The sequence below is a fragment of the Xiphophorus hellerii genome, chromosome 4, assembly GCF_003331165.1.
Source record: "Xiphophorus hellerii strain 12219 chromosome 4, Xiphophorus_hellerii-4.1, whole genome shotgun sequence".
In the NCBI taxonomy this organism is placed as follows: domain Eukaryota; kingdom Metazoa; phylum Chordata; class Actinopteri; order Cyprinodontiformes; family Poeciliidae; genus Xiphophorus; species Xiphophorus hellerii.
In genome coordinates, this window is record NC_045675.1 from 28,932,208 (window position 1) to 28,949,850 (window position 17,643).

The 17,643-nt window shown below is 40.2% G+C and overlaps 1 protein-coding gene across 5 annotated transcripts in view; it reads right to left on the reverse strand.

Moving 5' to 3' along the window:
* Positions 1 to 5,734: 5,734 nt before the first annotated feature.
* The window catches only part of akap13 (A-kinase anchoring protein 13), a 135,020-nt gene continuing 123,111 nt past the window's right edge, over positions 5,735 to 17,643 (reverse strand). For 3 of the 5 annotated variants that reach the window (XM_032559925.1, XM_032559929.1, XM_032559924.1), the window contains 7 exons: positions 16,978 to 17,051; positions 16,365 to 16,409; positions 14,820 to 14,870; positions 13,421 to 13,693; positions 11,676 to 11,855; positions 10,290 to 10,590; positions 9,009 to 9,228 (listed from right to left, as the gene is read on the reverse strand). In XM_032559925.1, the coding sequence (XP_032415816.1) occupies positions 9,164 to 9,228; positions 10,290 to 10,590; positions 11,676 to 11,855; positions 13,421 to 13,693; positions 14,820 to 14,870; positions 16,365 to 16,409; positions 16,978 to 17,051 (989 nt within the window). In that variant the 3' untranslated portion in view covers positions 9,009 to 9,163. The other 2 variants (XM_032559928.1, XM_032559927.1) reach the window with 2 other exon arrangements.

The following is a 17,643-nucleotide window of genomic DNA, read 5'->3' on the forward strand; positions in this document are numbered from 1 at the left end:
GCAAATATGTTAGTACACATGAAATAGGACAAAAAATAACTTACAAGTAGCTTTTCAGCAAAATATGCAGCATGATTTAAGTCAACAATTATTTAATATTGACACACAAAAAAACTTGTTCCAATGGCAAATTATTTCACTTATCACTTAGGAAAAATGTCTTGCTATAAGTGAAATCATTTGTCAATGCAACAATTATTTTTTTCATCAATAATAATGAATTATTGACTTAAAACCTGCTCGTTTTTTGCTTAAAAGTTAGTTTTAAGCCAGTTTTTTGCCTTTTTTCAAGCGTACTGAGATATTTACAACTAGACCAAAACTCCTCGGTATGATTTTGTGTTTTTGCAGTGTGGGGCCACCACACCGTCAGAAAACAAGATTTTTCCACTTACCACCTGATAGTTTTATGACCCAGACTGCTGCCATTAGCCTGCCAAACAATATGAACGCACACACTGACCACTGGTTAGACCGTGAGCAGACAGAGATCATAACTGTTCTCTGACTGATGAGATTTATTTTATGTTTATCGAAGCAAAAGAAGTTCCAAAAACAGTGGAAAAAGTGGGTGCAAATAGCTTTAGTTTAATCATTCTTAATTGATTTGTCTTGTAATTTGTTTCTTACACATACGTGATACTCCCGGTCTTGTGTCTCGTCGTTTCATCTGAAGAGCGCCTCCTGGTGGCAGGTTTTCCTCTCGCTTGGAGTCAGTGAGTCGGACCGGCTCTAAAAGGCGTGAAGAGGACAAAACCAGAAACATTTGCTGTCGAGCCTGGCACGTTGGAAAAGGGAATCCATTACGATGGACCCAGCACTCGCTTTAATAAATAAACACAAAAAAAAAAGAAATAAAAAAAATTTAAAATTGGCAAAAAAACCCTCAAAACTCTTGGATTCAGAAATAAAAACATGTCACAATGTATTGCAAACAAAACAAAACAAAAAAAGAGATAACAAAATACCCCAGCTGCTTGAATATTTCCACACACGGATAGGTGCTGCAGCTGCTGGCATCAAAGTGCTGCAGCTGTCTAAAGATACCAGCCAAATGGGGGATCTATTATGGATAATTAAGTCATAAAAAACACCACATTGTTACGGCGGACAGAGGAGAACCGGGAAGGATTCTGCTTTAAACACACACCAGCTGCACATCTATTTACCTCCAGGATAAAATCATAGCTTTTGCTACAGTTGTTAGTCACGGTGACAACAAAACGACTCTATGTGTTACTTTAAAATCAACATGGTGTGTATTTTTCTACCACATGCCTGCTGCGGTGCAACAGTAAAATCTGTGGACCTTTGAGGAGGAGGAGGAGGAGGAAGAGGAGGTGTGGTGGCATCCAAGGCAGACGCTCGCTTACAGCTCTGGGGTTTTGGGGAAACAGGAAAAGTGTTGAATCGTTTCCAGATTTTTCTAAAGTCTCTCATTCGTTGTTATAATGAACCCTGCACACACCCCGCACCTCCTCTGCAGACCGAAGTCCAGTTCTGCTCCATACCCGACTCTTTAGGGAAAGGAAAAGAGAGCGAAGCCCCAAGAAGAGAAGATGTTCTTCGTCAGTGTCCTAGCCAGCTGTGTCGGAGGAAACAAAGGCTGCCTTAGGAGGTTCCGGTCATTACCTGGCTGTGGGAGATGTGGGAGTGAGGACCGGCTCCGGCTCCAAGCTTTTCAGAAGCTCTGCCTTGATGACTGGATCTTCCCTCCCACATGCTGCCGTCCAGTCAGCAGGTGAGCAGAAAGGCTAACAGCTGCACACATCTTCTGCTCTCCTTCCTTCCTCATGCACTCTGATATTGGATTTTGTTCTCACCAATTTCACCTCTAGACTAAATCAACACAGTGCAAGTTTTTATTGGCCCGGAGCCATTTTTGCTGAAAAATTCTCCTGCTATTGCAGGTTGCAGTACGTTAATAGGTAGGTTGAATACGGCTTCATGATGTTCCTGAAAAAATACTACAGGTTCTTAATTATCAAATATTGTTTTGTTTATCTCCATAAGCAATACTCAACATTTTAATACAGTTTATCGGATGTGGTATAAAAAGGTTTTATAGAACCAGAACCAAACAGGGAGAAGCACCACAAATCTGGGACAGACTTCCAGAAAACTGCAGAACAGCTGAAACACTGAGTTCCTTCAAGTCGAGGCTGTTTAGAGTTGAGCCATAATAAATGACCGACATATTCGATGCGTGTCGATGCTGTGGGTGACGTAGAGAGCCATAAGAACCCACATGTTGTTGGTTTCTTACTCAGCGACTGTCTTTTTCTATGACTTGTGTTCTTGTGTTTTTATGATGTAAAGCACTTTCATCTGGCTAGTTGCTGAAACTAGCCTGCTACACAGAGAAACTTGAATAATTGGTATAAAGTACAACGTAAAACACATTCATTATAAAAAAAACAAAAACATAAAAAACCCGGACACCTCCAAACCCCCAAGATTTCAGGCCCTGGGCTACTGCCCTCTTTGTAAAGTCAGGCCCAGCCTGTGTGTGTCATTTGGTAGAACAATAGTTTGAATTCAGGTTTTTTTTTAACAGCAGCTATCTTAGAGCACATGAACCAACGAGGACAAACCAATGACATGTGATCAACCTCATATAAACTACTGTCTGCCACTATTTAGCTAAGGCTAAATGGTAGTTTATCTCTGTGTTAGCATGTGTGGCAGAGCGCGTCAATGGTTTTCCTGAATGCCGTTTATCACCATGTGATCAGTGCGGCGCAGTGACAAGATGGCTGCCGTAACCAGATCAAAGGAGCGGCTTATGAGGCGGCGGCTGTGGTGAACCGCATGCGGCCTTGTGACACTTCACCGGCTGGTGTGGGTAAAGTGGAGGAGCAGGAAATTACATCCCATGTTAGAAGGAACTGATGCCACCCTGTAACACATAAGTGATATGTTTGTGAAGAAGGTAGTTTCAAAATAAAAGCCAAAATTTCAGAATAAAAGTTTTTTTATGAATTGTCCAGAGTCTAAACCAGGGGTTAGTTTTTTAGAGACACGGCCCTTCAAAACAAAACCACTTTTTACAATATCTTCTTTCGGATTAAAAAAAAAATCATTAAAAGAAAAAAGCAACTTCAACTTCTTTGAACTCTTCAACTGTTATCATAAAAGAGAATTAATGCATTTTCTTTAATAGCATCATCAAATCTTAAAACCGTTCTGCAACCTACAGGAGAAAGAAAATTACTTTACAGAAAACATTCACTACATTTATTCTTTACCTTTACATTCTTAAAAACTGCTCACCATCTTTGGTCAAACATACACTGCCTGGCCAAAAAAAAAAGTCGCCACCTGGATTTAACTAAGCAAATAGGTACAAGCCTCCTATTGGATAAGTACTGCATAGGCGATTATCTTTCAGCTGGCAACAAGTTATTTAACCCCAGCTGATGCAATGAGTAACTCCTCATTTCTTAAACAACCATGGCAAAAGACACATCCTGTGGTCGTGGAAAAGACGTTAGTCTGTTTAAGAAGGGCCAAATCATTGGCATGCATCAAGCAGAGAAAACATCTAAGGAGATTGCAGAAACTACTAGAATTGGGTTAAGAACTGTCCAACGCATCATTAAAAACTGGAAGGATGGTGGGGAACCATCGTCTTCCAGGTAGAAATGTGGTCGGAAAAAAATCCTGAATGATCGTGATCGGCGATTACTTAAACGTTTGGTCAAATCAAATCGAAGAAAAACAACAGCAGAACTCAGGAGTATGTTTAATTGTGAACGCAAAAGCATTTCCACATGCACAATGCGAAGGGAACTCAAGGGGTTGGGATTGAACAGCTGTGTAGCCGTAAGAAAACCTCTAATCAGTAAGGCTAACCAGAAAAAAAGGCTTCAGTTTGCTAGGGAGCATAAAGATTGGACTCTGGAGGAATGGAAGAGGGTCATGTGGTCTGATGAGTCCAGATTTACCCTGTTCCAGAGTGATGGGCGCATCAGGGTAAGAAGAGAGGCAGGTGAAGTGATGCACCCATCATGCCTAGTGCCTACTGTACAAGCCTGTGGGGGCAGTGCTATGATCTGGGGTTGCTGCAGTTGGTCAGGTCTAGGTTCAGCAACATTGTGTGCCCAAAGAATGAGGTCAGCTGACTACCTGAATATACTGAATGACCAGGTTATTCCATCAATGGATTTTGTCTTCCCAAATGGAACGGGCATATTCCAAGATGACAATGCCAGGATTCATGGGGCTCACATTGTGAAAGAGTGGTTCAGGGAGCATGAGACATCTTTTTCACACATGGATTGGCCACCACAGAGTCCAGACCTTAACCCCATTGAGAATCTTTGGGATGTGCTGGAGAAGGCTTTGCACAGTGGTCAGACTCTCCCATCATCAATACAAGATCTTGGTGGAAGATTAATGCAACACTGGATGGAAATAAATCTTGTGACACTGCAGAAGCTTATTGAAACAATGCCACAGCGAATGCGGGCTGTAATCAAAGCTAAAGGCGGTCCTACAAAATATTAGAGAGTGTGACCATTTTTTGGTGGCGACTTTATTTTTGGCCAGGCAGTGTATTAAAAGTCACAGCAAAAGGTATAAAGAGCCTTTTATGACTTTACATATCTGTGTTTATAATCTGGAGGCAAATATAAGCAGAGATATTTCACCCAATTGTATATTGGATGAAATATTACGATTCCACCCAATGAGCTGCCAGTCTGTACAGCAGCAGGCTGCAGGCTGGCTGCATCATCAGATTAATAGACACCTTAATTAGCTAATATCCGTTTTTATGAATGTGTCTCTATATAAAGAGAAAATCTAATCAAAATTTGCATCATAAGAATTTACTGAACTACTACAACAGAATGTTAGGACCATGCTAAGAACAAATAAAAATATAAACTACAAGAATAAACTCCTACGAGTGTAAAGTCATAATATTACAAAAATAAAGTCACAATATTTCTAGAATAAATTCATAGTATTAGGAGAATAGTCAGATTTTATTCTCTTAATACAACTTTAATCTGAAAATACTGTGACTTTATTCTTGTATGAATTTTTTATATGACTTTATTCTTTTAATACTAGCATTCTATTCTTGTACAACTTTATTTTCAAATACTATGATTTTCTTCTGTTTTGTTTTTTACTTTACTCGTAATTTAATTTTTAACATTTTCTAATACTCTTTTGTACTTAGAAACTTAGAACTATAACTAAATTTAGTGGGATTTCTTTTTGTCTTTTTTTGCTTATGTTAAAAAAAAATTAGAACATTTGATCTGAAGTTATTTTAGCAACTTTTCTGTTCTAACAAACAACAATAAAAAAAAAAAAGGTGAAATACGTTTTACCTTAATTTAAACTTTCCATTCTTCTTTGTTGATGAGCTGGACTCAAACTTGGAGCATCATCAGCTCTCCGGTTCCGTTCTGGTCGTCGTGACGACACTAGACGGGCTTACAGAGACAAAACGAAGAACAGAGGAGCGCCACCAAAACACCACAATAAGCCATTCACTGTGTTATGAATTTTTTATTATTATTATTGTGAAATATGCTTTTACATTTTTCACTACCCCACAGACTAGGGTAGTCATAAATAAAATATTCTTACAAAATGTTGCAATAAATCACAAATCAAACTATTTTTTGTTTTGTTGCTTTTTTTTGTTTTGTTTGTTTTTGTACAGTTGATTGGTTTTTATTTATACATAGATCATATTTACATTTTTGCCCTTTTCTTTTGTTTTTACAATGCTGAGAATGAATAGTGTACCATTTATATAGTACAAACATTTCCTTCGATTGAAAGCAGAGGTATAAAAGCTCTCCTCTGTCCTGAGAAGACGCTGGCTTCTACTCTAGTGCATTTTATCGTCAAGGTTTTTAAGGCTACGCGGGCTTCACCTGATGCACACACACATGCGCGGGTTCATCATCATCATCATCATCACGGTCGCCGTGGTGGAGGACGAGGGAGCTCCTTCTCCTGAACTGCGCCTGCTGATTGTCCCTGGCACAGAACGCCCTCCCCCCTCCGCACTCTTCCAACATTAAAGCTGCTGCCGACTGCCTGCGTTGAATCACCAATTACGATCTGACAACTTATTTGTTCTTTCAGTCGGTTACAAATGCCGCAGGGGGAAAATGTCACGGAGCGCGAGGGCCCACGCTCGTCACATTATCTGCCGTGCGCCGATGACCCGCCGAGAAACAACAACAACAGGAGAAGAAAGTCGATTTCCCACCGCGGGGGGAAAGGAGCGGGGTTTGTACTTTTCTGTTTGTTTTGGTTTCCCGGACGGAGCGAGTCGGTGCAGTGCTCCCTAGTGGTAAAAAAAGAAAGGAAGAAAATAGATAAAAAGCCCTTTTCTTTCTGTTTCTGCGACAGAAATCCATAAACAAAAAGACGTGAAGCAGATAATTGGCGGGAACTGTGAGCCTCTTACGGGACGTCCTACGATAACTCCAGTCCCGCACGCAGACGCAATGAGGGCAGCTAGCAAACAAGCACTGAGCACACTAGACGAAAGAGCAAAGCGTGGCGTTGACTCCGCTCGCTCCCAAACTGCAACACTGTGTTTTTGTTCTCACAACTTCATGTTTTTTTTTTGTTTTTTTTGTTTCTTCATCCTACCTGTCCAGCAGGTAAACTGTACAGCCTACAAATCTAGGTTTGGAGGAACAAACAGTGCAGTTTGCACTGTAGGAAAGAAAAAAAAAAGAACTCAAACAAAAACAAACTACATATTTTATACACTTGAACACATGGTGTCTCTTTGGATTGTTGTTCAACTGGATTTCAAATAATAAACAAACATAAAAAAATCTATATTGACATAAAATAAAAGATGTATCAATGTTTTGGGACCAAAAAGTGCTTAGAAATACAGAGTGAACTCTGTGAAATGAGAAGCTTTAGTCTAGTGGCTTTTGTGTTTCCTTCTTTCACTTCTTTAAACCCACCGGCACACCGCAAAAACGTAAAACCTTACTAAGTTATTTTCATCTAGTTTCCAGTGCAAATCTCTCAGCATATCGGTCAATAATTAGTTGATGAAAAACTACTTCTTCCACTGGCAGATTATTTCACCGACAGCATCTTATCACTGAAATGATCTGCTAGTGGAACTAGCACTTTCTCATCAATATTAAGGAATTATTGACATAAAACAAGCTCCTATTACTTGCTGAAAAGTTACTTGCAAGGTAGTTTTGTCTCATCAAATGTGCTGAGATATTGGCACTAGAAACTGGACCAAAGGCTTTGTGGTTTTGCCGTGTAGCTTCCGTTTACGGACTTTCTAATCAGAGCCAAAAGCAGAAATAAAAAAAATAGAGCAAATTCTTCAACCGCAGCCATTAGTATGCTACCTGCGGAGTTACATGCAATTAAAACACAAAAGTAAAACCTCCCTCCTACCCCGCTGTCTCCCCTCCAGTAGTCTGGGCTCGGATGAAAGATGAGGGCTGCATAAAAGCTCATTGACAGGCAGATAACGCCGGGATCAAGCTAATATCCATCCAAGGTTCTACAACACACTAAAAGGATATGAATTGAGCCGTTTGACACGGAGAGATAGCGCGCGTCTCGATCCTTTCATTACAGCGGAGTCTTAAGAGTTTCACTCCAAAATGGAGACATCCCCAATTTAAATAAATTACAACCTCATCAGGATCCGTGATGGACGGCGTGAAGCCGCCGCGGATTGCTTAACTCGTCGTTCGCCACGTCCGTTTAGCTTACAATCTGGCGGCAGCAAAAAATACAAGAAAGTGGTTGTAATGTGTGATGTGATTTGTTAGGAGTGAAACAGAGAGGCAGCAGCTCCTTGTGATAAAACAGATAATGTTGCCAGGACAACACGAGGCCCTTCAGTGCTTTTTTTTTTTTTTTTTTTCAGTCGTCGATTAACTGTTATCAAAAGTGATCAGTGTCGAAAATGTTGAGGTGAAGCGCTAATCTGTTCCTGCACTGCAAAAAACCAAAATCTTACCAAGTTACTTTGGTCTAGTTTTTAGTGGAAATATATTAGTACACATAAAATAAGACTAAACTAACTTACTAGTAACTTTTCAGCAAGTTTATTAAACTTAGAACAAGACATTTTTCCCATGTTATAAGTGAAATAACCTGCCAGTGGAACCGGCACTTTTTTTCATCAATATTAAGGAATAGATGACTTAAAACAAGCTCCTATATCTTGCTGAAAAGTTACTCATGAGTTGGTTTTATCTTATTTCAGGTTTTCTAAGATATTTGTACTAGAAACTAGACTAAAAGAAAGTATTTTTGGTTTAGTTTGAGTTTGGATTTGAACGGGCGTTCGTGCACTGGAAAAAAAAAAAAAAAAAAAAAGAGTCTAGCTTGTGGAGGCAACAGAATAAAAGCAGTGGTTTTCACTTTAGATTAAAAGTAGAGATGAATTGATCAATTGGTCAAGAGTTGTGGCAATTGTCCCATGTTCTTTTGATTGGCTCTGATTGGTGATGTCAAATCCACAATTTTTCCTTTTTGCCTTATACATAAATTCCTCAATTCCATTAAAACAAAGTTTTTCTGTTGGGTCTTTAAATGCCTCTCCCAGTTCAGTGCTCTTTTACAGCGAGGAATAAAGCTGGAACATATGCTCTGATGCATAATGGATGGACTCATCTTGTCGTTTCTCTCTCTATCGGATTCAATATGCAGCACGTTTTTGTTTGTTTTTTTATGTGTGGTGTGCTTTTATTACTTCTTCCATCGCTTACATTCCATAAAGAATCTGGGAATGAGCCGAACATAAGAAGCGGTACCAGCCTCGAGAAAAGCAAAACAAAAGGCTTCTTGGTTGCACCTCTCAACGAAAATCCAAACGGAGGGGCAGTCTGTGCTACATGTCGTACTGAGAAAGTGCGCAGGAACACGTCGACTCCGGGTTGTCGAGAGCGACGATGGAGTCGCCGCCGCAGAGTCTTAGCAGAAGAAGATCTCCCCGTCCATGGGGGGCTCGGGAACATGCTGGGGGTCTGACGGGAGGAGAAGAGAGGAGTCAGTGTCGGGATCGGTCACACAGACCCATTAAAGGAGAGTCAACAGGCCGCCTGAGGGAGCTGCCTAATGTGCTGCATGTTCATTTCACAGCCAACATCTCCAAATGTATTTGTGCTTCTCTCATGTCTCAGTGTTTTTAATACCAAATCTTTCTTTTTTCTTGATTCCTCTCTCTCTCTCTCTCTGCTGCGTCTGTCTGATCTGTAAACACAGGAAGGATCTTGAATATAGAAAGGGAAAGGGGGAAAAAAAAGAAAAAAAGAGTGCTGCAGTTCCCCCCCTTCCTGAAATGTAGGACAGCTGAATATTTTACTCTCCAAACTAATTTACTCCCGGAACAAATGTGCGCGTCGCCTTGGCGACCCGTGCAAAATACTAATCGGGTCTCTGTGAAAACAGGGAGGCAAGAAAAGAAAAAAGAAGGTGTTGTCTGACGACACGCTGATGGAGTTGAAACCCAGAAGCTTCCAGTGATAAATGTCTGTGTAGCTCACGCGATGGATGAAGCAACCGCTCTGGAGTGAGCGCTGACGAAGCTTTTCTTTGATATGGCTACTCAAATCTCCCGCTTATCCTCTTCTGGAGGATGAAACGAGTGAAAGGAGCAGCCATAGTCCTGATTTTGATCACAACTGTTCACAGGCGGCTGAAACAGAGGATGGAGCGACCTGGCTAAATGTGAACCCGGTCCACATGCAGGAGCTTCCTGGAGTTCATTCAGTGAAACGTCTAATTTAGGTTGAGTTCAGTGAGTAAATTATTCTAAAAACAAAACTACAAATGACAGAAATAGTTTCAAAATGTGGCTTTTATTTCATCCTTCCCTACTGTGAGTTGTATGATGGAGTATTAAGGCCAGCCTGTGAGAATTTTGAATTAATTATGACAATAATCACATTAGCAGAATAAAGACACAATCTTTATTCTCTAAAGTAGTTATCTGAGCTACTTTAGAATGACAGAAATGGAGTGTATAGAGCTGTAGGTATAGAGCTCTAGGTATAGAGCCATATTTAAAGTTTTGGCTTTCCATGGAAAGTTGTTGGGAATGCATAAAAACTGCAAAAGAAAAAAAAAATCTTCTAGGAAACCTTGAAACTTTGCGGCCCTAAAATACATCTAACACATCTGCTATCCATCCTAAACACAAGTCTTATTTTCCTTCTGCATCTGACTCCAAGTGCCCCCTGACGGTAAAACACTCTACTTCAACTCGCTGTAAGACGCTTAATAATTCATCTGAATCCATCGGCATTCCCTACCTGCCGCCTGCGCGCTGCCGCCTTTGCTCTTCTTCTTCTTCTTCCCGTCTTTGCTCTTGGTCTTGGTCAGCTGCAGGAAGCCCTTGGAGATGTGGCTGTTGGCCTCGGAGCTCTTGAGGCTGCCGGAGGACGACGAGGTGAACGGGTTCAGGCCCTTCCTGCTGGCCTTGGAGCCTTGGGGCTGCAGCCTGGGCAGGGTGGAGGACGAAGACGAGGAGGAGGAGAGCTCCAGGGGGTCCAGCTCCAGGGACTGGGAGCTGCCCAGGAACAGGGATTCGTCGGACGTCGTGGAGGGAGTCCTCTGGAGGCACGGGAGGGAAACGTGAGCCGGTGCCAACATCAGCGCAAATTAGAAGTTCATTTTCAGCAAGAAACAGAAGCTTGTTTTAGGTCAATAACTATAATAATAATAATTATAATATTGATAAATTCAGTAAAATATAAACGTATTTATTGGTTAACAAGACATTGTATTCATCTTGTGAGTAGGGATGCACCAATCCACTTTTCTCACTTCCAGTACCATTACCGATATCTGAGGTGTAGTATCTTTTTTTTTTTTTATAACACAGGCATAAATTTACTGAATTACAAATTTACTTGATAACTCTGCACCAGTACAGCACACTAAAACTTCAAAAGCTTGGTCAAACATGTATAAACAACTTTAATTTGTCCAGTCGGTGCAATTAGGAGTATAAATGAAAAATAAATAAATACAGAAACTGACAAAAACAACAGGTTGACGACATTGGTCAAATGTGTAAAAATAAACTACAACAAATCTTCTTTCAAATGGTTCAGAAAGCGTTTCTAAATTTGATGTAAAAATAAGTAATAAAGCATGACGTCACTCAGAGAACAAAACGTAGAACTAGACTGAAAAGATCTGCCATTATGCACACTGTCACAGATACCTGATCTAGAATTATTTTCAATATTGGAACAATACTGATATCAATATCAGTATTGATAACTGGAGATCGGTGCATCTCTAGTTAGAAGTGAAATAATCTACCAGTGGAACTAGCAGTTTTTCAACAATATCAAGAAATTATTGACTTTAAAGTCAATAATTAACTCACAATAAGCTCCTACATCTCGTTGAAAGGTTACTTGTAAGTTAGTTTTGTCTTCTATAAGACATTTGCACTAGAAACTAGACCAAAAATACTTGGTAAGATTTTGTGTGCTTTGAAGATTTAACGTTGATTAATGGTGAGAATAATGTCTGACTTAGAGTGAAAGGAAAAGTTAATCTGTTTGGACTGCCTGGAGCACTGAAACCATGTTTATCCCCCTTTAAGACGGTCAGACTCCAAGCCTCAGCTCCAGCTGCAGGACTCAGGTTGTCATATTTCCCTGACATCCGTCCCCCCGACTCACCTCAGACAGCCGCAGCTCTTCCATCCTGTGGATCTGCCGCTGCACGGCCTCCCTCTCCTTCTCCAGCTTCCTCTGGGCGTCTCTCAGCCTCTCCAGGTCTCTTTGGTACTCTTCCTTCTTGCTCTGCAGCTCTTTCCTCTCCTCGTCGAGCTGCTTATGCTGCTTCTGCACCTCCTCCTCCTGCAGTGGAAGGGGAGGCAGAGTCATCTCTGTCATGAAACAACACCGCTCAGAAATGTTCACTGAAGCCGATTTGTGGTAAAGACGTGAATGCGATTCTTGGAAAGCAAGATGGCTTTTTAAAAACACGCTACGGGTTTTGAAGGTCGATAAACGTAAAGCTTTGAATAAGATAATGTGTCCTGTGATATGTCTGAGCGCTGATTTCACTCGATTATACCTCAAGAAAGCTTAACCTTAGGAGGGGAAAGATCCTAAGATTTAATTGAGGTTTTTCCCTCCCTCAAATTTTGACAGATTATCAGTCTATAAATTAACTACACACAGTGCACAGAAAACACATTCATTACTTTGTCATCTTAAAATAAGCCTCAATGGTTGAGTATTTTATAGGATTGCACCTAAACTGCAGTTTTCCGGTCGATCACCGATGTTTAAAGAGGACCTATTACGACAAATTCACATTTTGCACATTTTTTTGTTCTTCCATTTGGGTTTCTAAAGCTTCTAAAAACAGCCGAGCACTTTGTGGCAATAGGTTTAACTCATTCTGAAAGCAGAACTGATCAGACTAAAATCTCATTATCTAAGAAATCTAAGAAATATATTTTATATAGCCCATAGACCCATCAAAACCTGTTTAGGGAAGAATAATAGGTCACCTTTAAAAAGCCCAACCTGCCCATTTTTGGATGATAATTAATTATTTAGTATGAAAAGTCTCTGGCAGTCAGCCCTCTGCCATGGCAGAGCAAAAGAGACAGTGGCTGATTTTCAGCTCTTTGCAGAGGCAGATAAGACAGGAAAATATTGATTTCTCATGCAAGTATCGGCCGATCATCTATTTCATAAAATTAAGGAGATCAGAGTTGATTTCTCAGTGCATCCCTAGTATTTTGCTTTATATACCAAAACAACAATAGTGCAGTAATAGCAACACTTGCCATGCTTTGGTGTAACCCATCCTACTGCAGCTCTGGGTGAATGTTTCAGGATGGGTTTTCTTTTGGGGGAAGGTGAACATCTATCTTATTTTCAAGTGTTTTTCTACCTCTGACAGGTTTTATAGCAATATTGAGGCCTGGGAGACTATTTTAATACCTGAGAGCACTGTGAACCTGTAATAGTGGATGATTCTAATTAGAAACACTGAAACTCTAAAAAGCCACATCCTTTCACCTTACCCAAATCCCATAAACACAAACAATCACTTCAATCTGCATCTCACATCAAGCTGAAAGTATAAAAAAAAGAATAGTGACAAAACAAAATGTTTGTTACTGGTTTCTCAATTTTTTTTTTGCTTTTTTTTATGATATAAAATACTTTGAACTGGGTTGGTGCTGAAACGCGTCATACAAATCAACTCGATTGACTGATTATTTGAAATTTCAAGCAACTAAGGAAATCTGTGAAGAGAACTAGAGTTTCTACTTTATAGCACGATGTGGAAGAAAAGCCCCTGCAGTTCTGAACTACTCCGGCATGAAGTGATACCCACTCCTGGAAAACTTAAGAGCCCGACGTGGAAAAGGACGTGGGTGGAAGACGAGGCGTCGTCTCACCTGCAGGTGTACCGTGGACTCTCTGTCGGAGAGCTGCTGCTCCCTCAGCTCCCACTCTCTCTCCCTCTTCCGCCTCTCCTCGGCCAGAGCGGCCTGCTGCCTCTGCAGGGAGGCCAGCTCCTGTCGCTGCTTCTCCAGGCTGCGCTGCTTCTCCTGCTCGATCAGCGAGCTGGGCCGCGACGACTGGCGCGACAGCGACGAGCACGAGGAGGAGCGCTCGCTCAGGGCCTGCCGCTGGTCCTCGATGTAGCTGTCCTGCTGGACCACCACCGCCTGCCGCCGGCAAAGATCACATCAGACACACGAACTCTTTGGATTTTAAGACGGGTTTTTTTTTGTTTGTTTGTTTCATTACATTGCAAAATCTGAATTTTACCAAGTAGTTTTTTTGGTCTAGTTTCTAGTGTACATGTCTCCGTAGACGTGTTTTTCACGTCTACGGAGACATGTCTAGTAACATTTCAGCAAGATATAGGAGCTTGTTTTGATTTGGTAGTCTTTAAATTTTGATGAAAAAGACAAAGATATTTCAAGTTACAATATGGGAAAAATGTTTTGTTCCATTGGCAAATTATTTCACTCATAACTAAGTACTTTTCCTTAATCTATTTTAAGGAACCGGTTCACTTTTTCACTTCAGATACTAATATCAATATCTGAGGTTTAGTATTGGCCGATACTGACTTAAAATGTTTCTTTTTTTTTTTTAACATTTTGTTTAAAACGCAGATATAACTGTACTGAACTACAAATGTATTTAATAATTCTGCACCAGTACAGCACACCCAAATACACCAAAAAGCTTAACAAGCTTGGTCAAATGTAAAAAAAAAAACACAGAACTTTAATTTGCTCATTAAGTGCAAATAGGAGCATAACAGTCAATGTGAAATAAATAATAAAAAAAAGTGAAACTGACAAACAATAGATTGATTATCTTGGTCAAACATGGAAAACATAAACCGCAACAAATCTTCTTTAAAATGGCTCAGAAAGTGCAGTTATATTCTAAATATAACGTTAAATAAGTAATAAAGCATAAAGTCACTTGCAGCAAAAAGCTTAGAAATAGACTGACTAGATCGGGCGTACTGTCTACGATACCAATCTAGAGTTTTTTCCAATATCGGATCTAGTAATTATTGAATTAAAACAAGCTCCTATGTCTTGCTGACAGGTTACTTGCGAGTTAGTTTTGCCTTATTTCATGTCTACTAACATATTTGAACTAGAAATTAGACACAAAAATAAGACTTTGTGTCTTTGCAGCGTATGTCCATCTGCACGCAGAAGGATAAACTTTTCAGATGTACATTAACAACACAAAGCTTCACAATGTTCCATCTTCTGAGTTCTGATCTGCAGCGAGCGGATGCAGACTGGAGGAGAGGCGGCGTACCTGCAGAGTGCTGAGCAGGAGATGCAGGTTGGAGACGCTGTGGAGGACCTGCTGTGGGAAACAGTGAAAACAACGACCGTCATACAACCTGCGTTCGTCCTGCTGCTATCATCTCGCTTGGTGTTAAACTGCTTAGAGTGCCTTGCTAAAAATGTTGAAACAAAATTTTTTTTTTCTCCCCTCCCGTTCCATTTTTCTTGGTCTTAACACACAAACTCGCTAAAACGCCTTAAAGTTTTTGTTTGCAACCTGACAAAACGTGAAAGAGTTCAAGCGGCATGAATAGGCTCTGTCCTGCAGCGTTTATGGAAGCCGGGCTTCATACTAGCGTGTTATGGACGTGACATTTGTCTTCTTTTTAAAACACTCTAAATAGGACCAGGCCGCTGACCTTTACTTTGCTGAGTGTTTACAAGCATACAAATAGGATTTATGTGATGTTACTAGCAGCTGAGGAAGCGAACCCTCTGAAACTGGAGGTGAAATCTGAGGCACACAGCAGCCTCATGTAGGAGTGGGCATTTATCGTATCGCTTATCAGTTTTAGTGAAAAATATCTTGTCGTGATAAAAACTTTGATTTATTGTCATGACGATTCTCAGCTCTTGATGTTAAGTAAAAAAAAAAACAACAGCACAATCAGAAGTTTTATTTTTTGCTATTTGTTCCATGTTTTGTTCCATAAGAGTGTTAATAAATATCAGTAAATAAAAAAAAAGATTTAATTTAGTTAGTTTAAACTGCAAAAACAACATCTTGCCAAGTAATTTTCGGTCTAGTTTCTGGTGCAAATATCTTAGTCCACTTGAAATCAGGAAAACTAACTTACAAGTAACGTTTCAGCAAAATACATGAGCTTGTTTTAAGTCAATAATTCCTTAATATTGATGAACATCAAAGTTACATAAAAGTCAAAAATCAATACACGTAAAACAAGCAACTATTGTTTTATGTATATTGTTTTGTTTAAAGTGTACTAAGATATTTGCAGTAAAAACTAGACCTAGAACACTTTGTAAGATGTTCTGTTTTTGCAGTGTAGTGATAAAAAATCACATCTATTTTAGTAAGTGGCATCCCATAGAAGGCTTTTTCAGATGAGAATATTTGTATTTATGGTGATATGAATGCTGCGCCATGCAGTCACCGTCCTGCAAAACTATTTATTATTACTTTTTTTTATCACAATCTTTACTGTTATCACAATAGTACCGCAAAATATTGCCATAAAATTCTAAGTCCATATTGCCTCATCCCAGATGTAGTGTCACAAACAACATCTGGATATTATTTCTGAAAAAACTAAAAACGTTTAGTAACCTTTCCCTTTCTCTCTATTTTTTTTAAAAACGTACTTCATCTTCTATTTAGCAAGGCACTTGCATCTCTGTCTCTTTGTTCATTACACTTCCAAAGAGCACTTTGTGCAACAGCCAAAAGCTGCTGCAACAACACGCATGGGCTGGGCTGCAGCAACAACGGTTGTTTTGACCGTTTCCATGCCGACGTCTCTTAGCGAGCTCGGAGACAGGAAGGCGTTCTTACCTCACTGTTCCTCTTCAGTAGCTGCAGCAGGTTGGCGTTTCCTCCCTGCACGCAAAAAAACAAGAACTCAGACCGATTTAAGTCGCACGCATGCAGAAGATTATTAATGTGCAGCTTTTCTTTTTTAAGTTAAAATTTTTTACTTCAAGATGTGGCACATGCCTTTGATTTCGAGCTCAGTGCATATTTTCCTCTGAACATTTCCACTAAGGGCTTGCCTGCTTCTGTAATTATTATTATTACTTTTTTGTCAAACAGATTCATAAAACATCCTGACAATTATTACATGCAGAAAAAACTGCATCCATGACACAACAATGCCACCAGCACTGGAATAAACAGAGGTGGATTTGGGTTTTTTTTGTTTGTTTTTTTGTTTTTCTTTCTTCTTCCCCACCACTGTCGGATAGATATCCAGCTGATGGTCGTCAGTGGCAACAAGACCTGGCAGGAAGAGTCAAGAGGCTAATCCAGCAGTGGGGTGGGGGGGGGGGGGGGGGGGGGAGGGGTGGGTGGGCAGCAACATTTATCTAAATGCTGTTGCTGATGTAGGAGGACACATGGCCTCAGGCTGCGTGTGAGTCAGGAAGTAGCCGGACGCTGAGATGCAGACCTTCTTCAAAACGCTGTCCGACTCCGTCCTGCGCAGGTCTCCCACCGCGTCCTCGCTCTCGTCTCTGTCTCCACCTGGCGAGACGGGGAAACAAACAAGATGGAGCATGTTTAAAAGAAAAAAAAAAGTTTAAATAATGTTCATTCAATACATTTATTTTGTGTCAGGAATCGTCAGAGTAGGGTTATGGATGTGATCGCATTTTAAAGATGACAAGTTGGGGTTTTTTTTTTTGCTCTTTTTTACCTTTTTAGACAGGCGACATGTTAGAACAGCAATAAAAGATTTATCATGTTTAGGCTTTCTTTTTGTTTTTCAAAAAGCAGATGCGCCGAGTTTATCTGTAAGGTAGCCCTCTAAATATCAACCGTCTTTTCCATAAATGGAAATCAAATCCGTCTACACCTGGTCCATAAGAGAAAACCGTCTCATCTTTGGAAAGTAGCGTTGAAGTTTGGAGGAGGTTCAAGTGAGATGTTTTACCTGCTCACGACGACGAGCTGGTGTGTCTATTTTACAACCAAAACGCTGTGTGTAGCACAAAGCTAACACAATCTACGACGATGTGTTAGGGACATTGTAGATAGAAAAAAACGGAGTAAATTTCTGCCAAAAAATAAATAAATCAGAACTTTTTAGGTTAATCTCGGAAATTTTCTAGAAAAA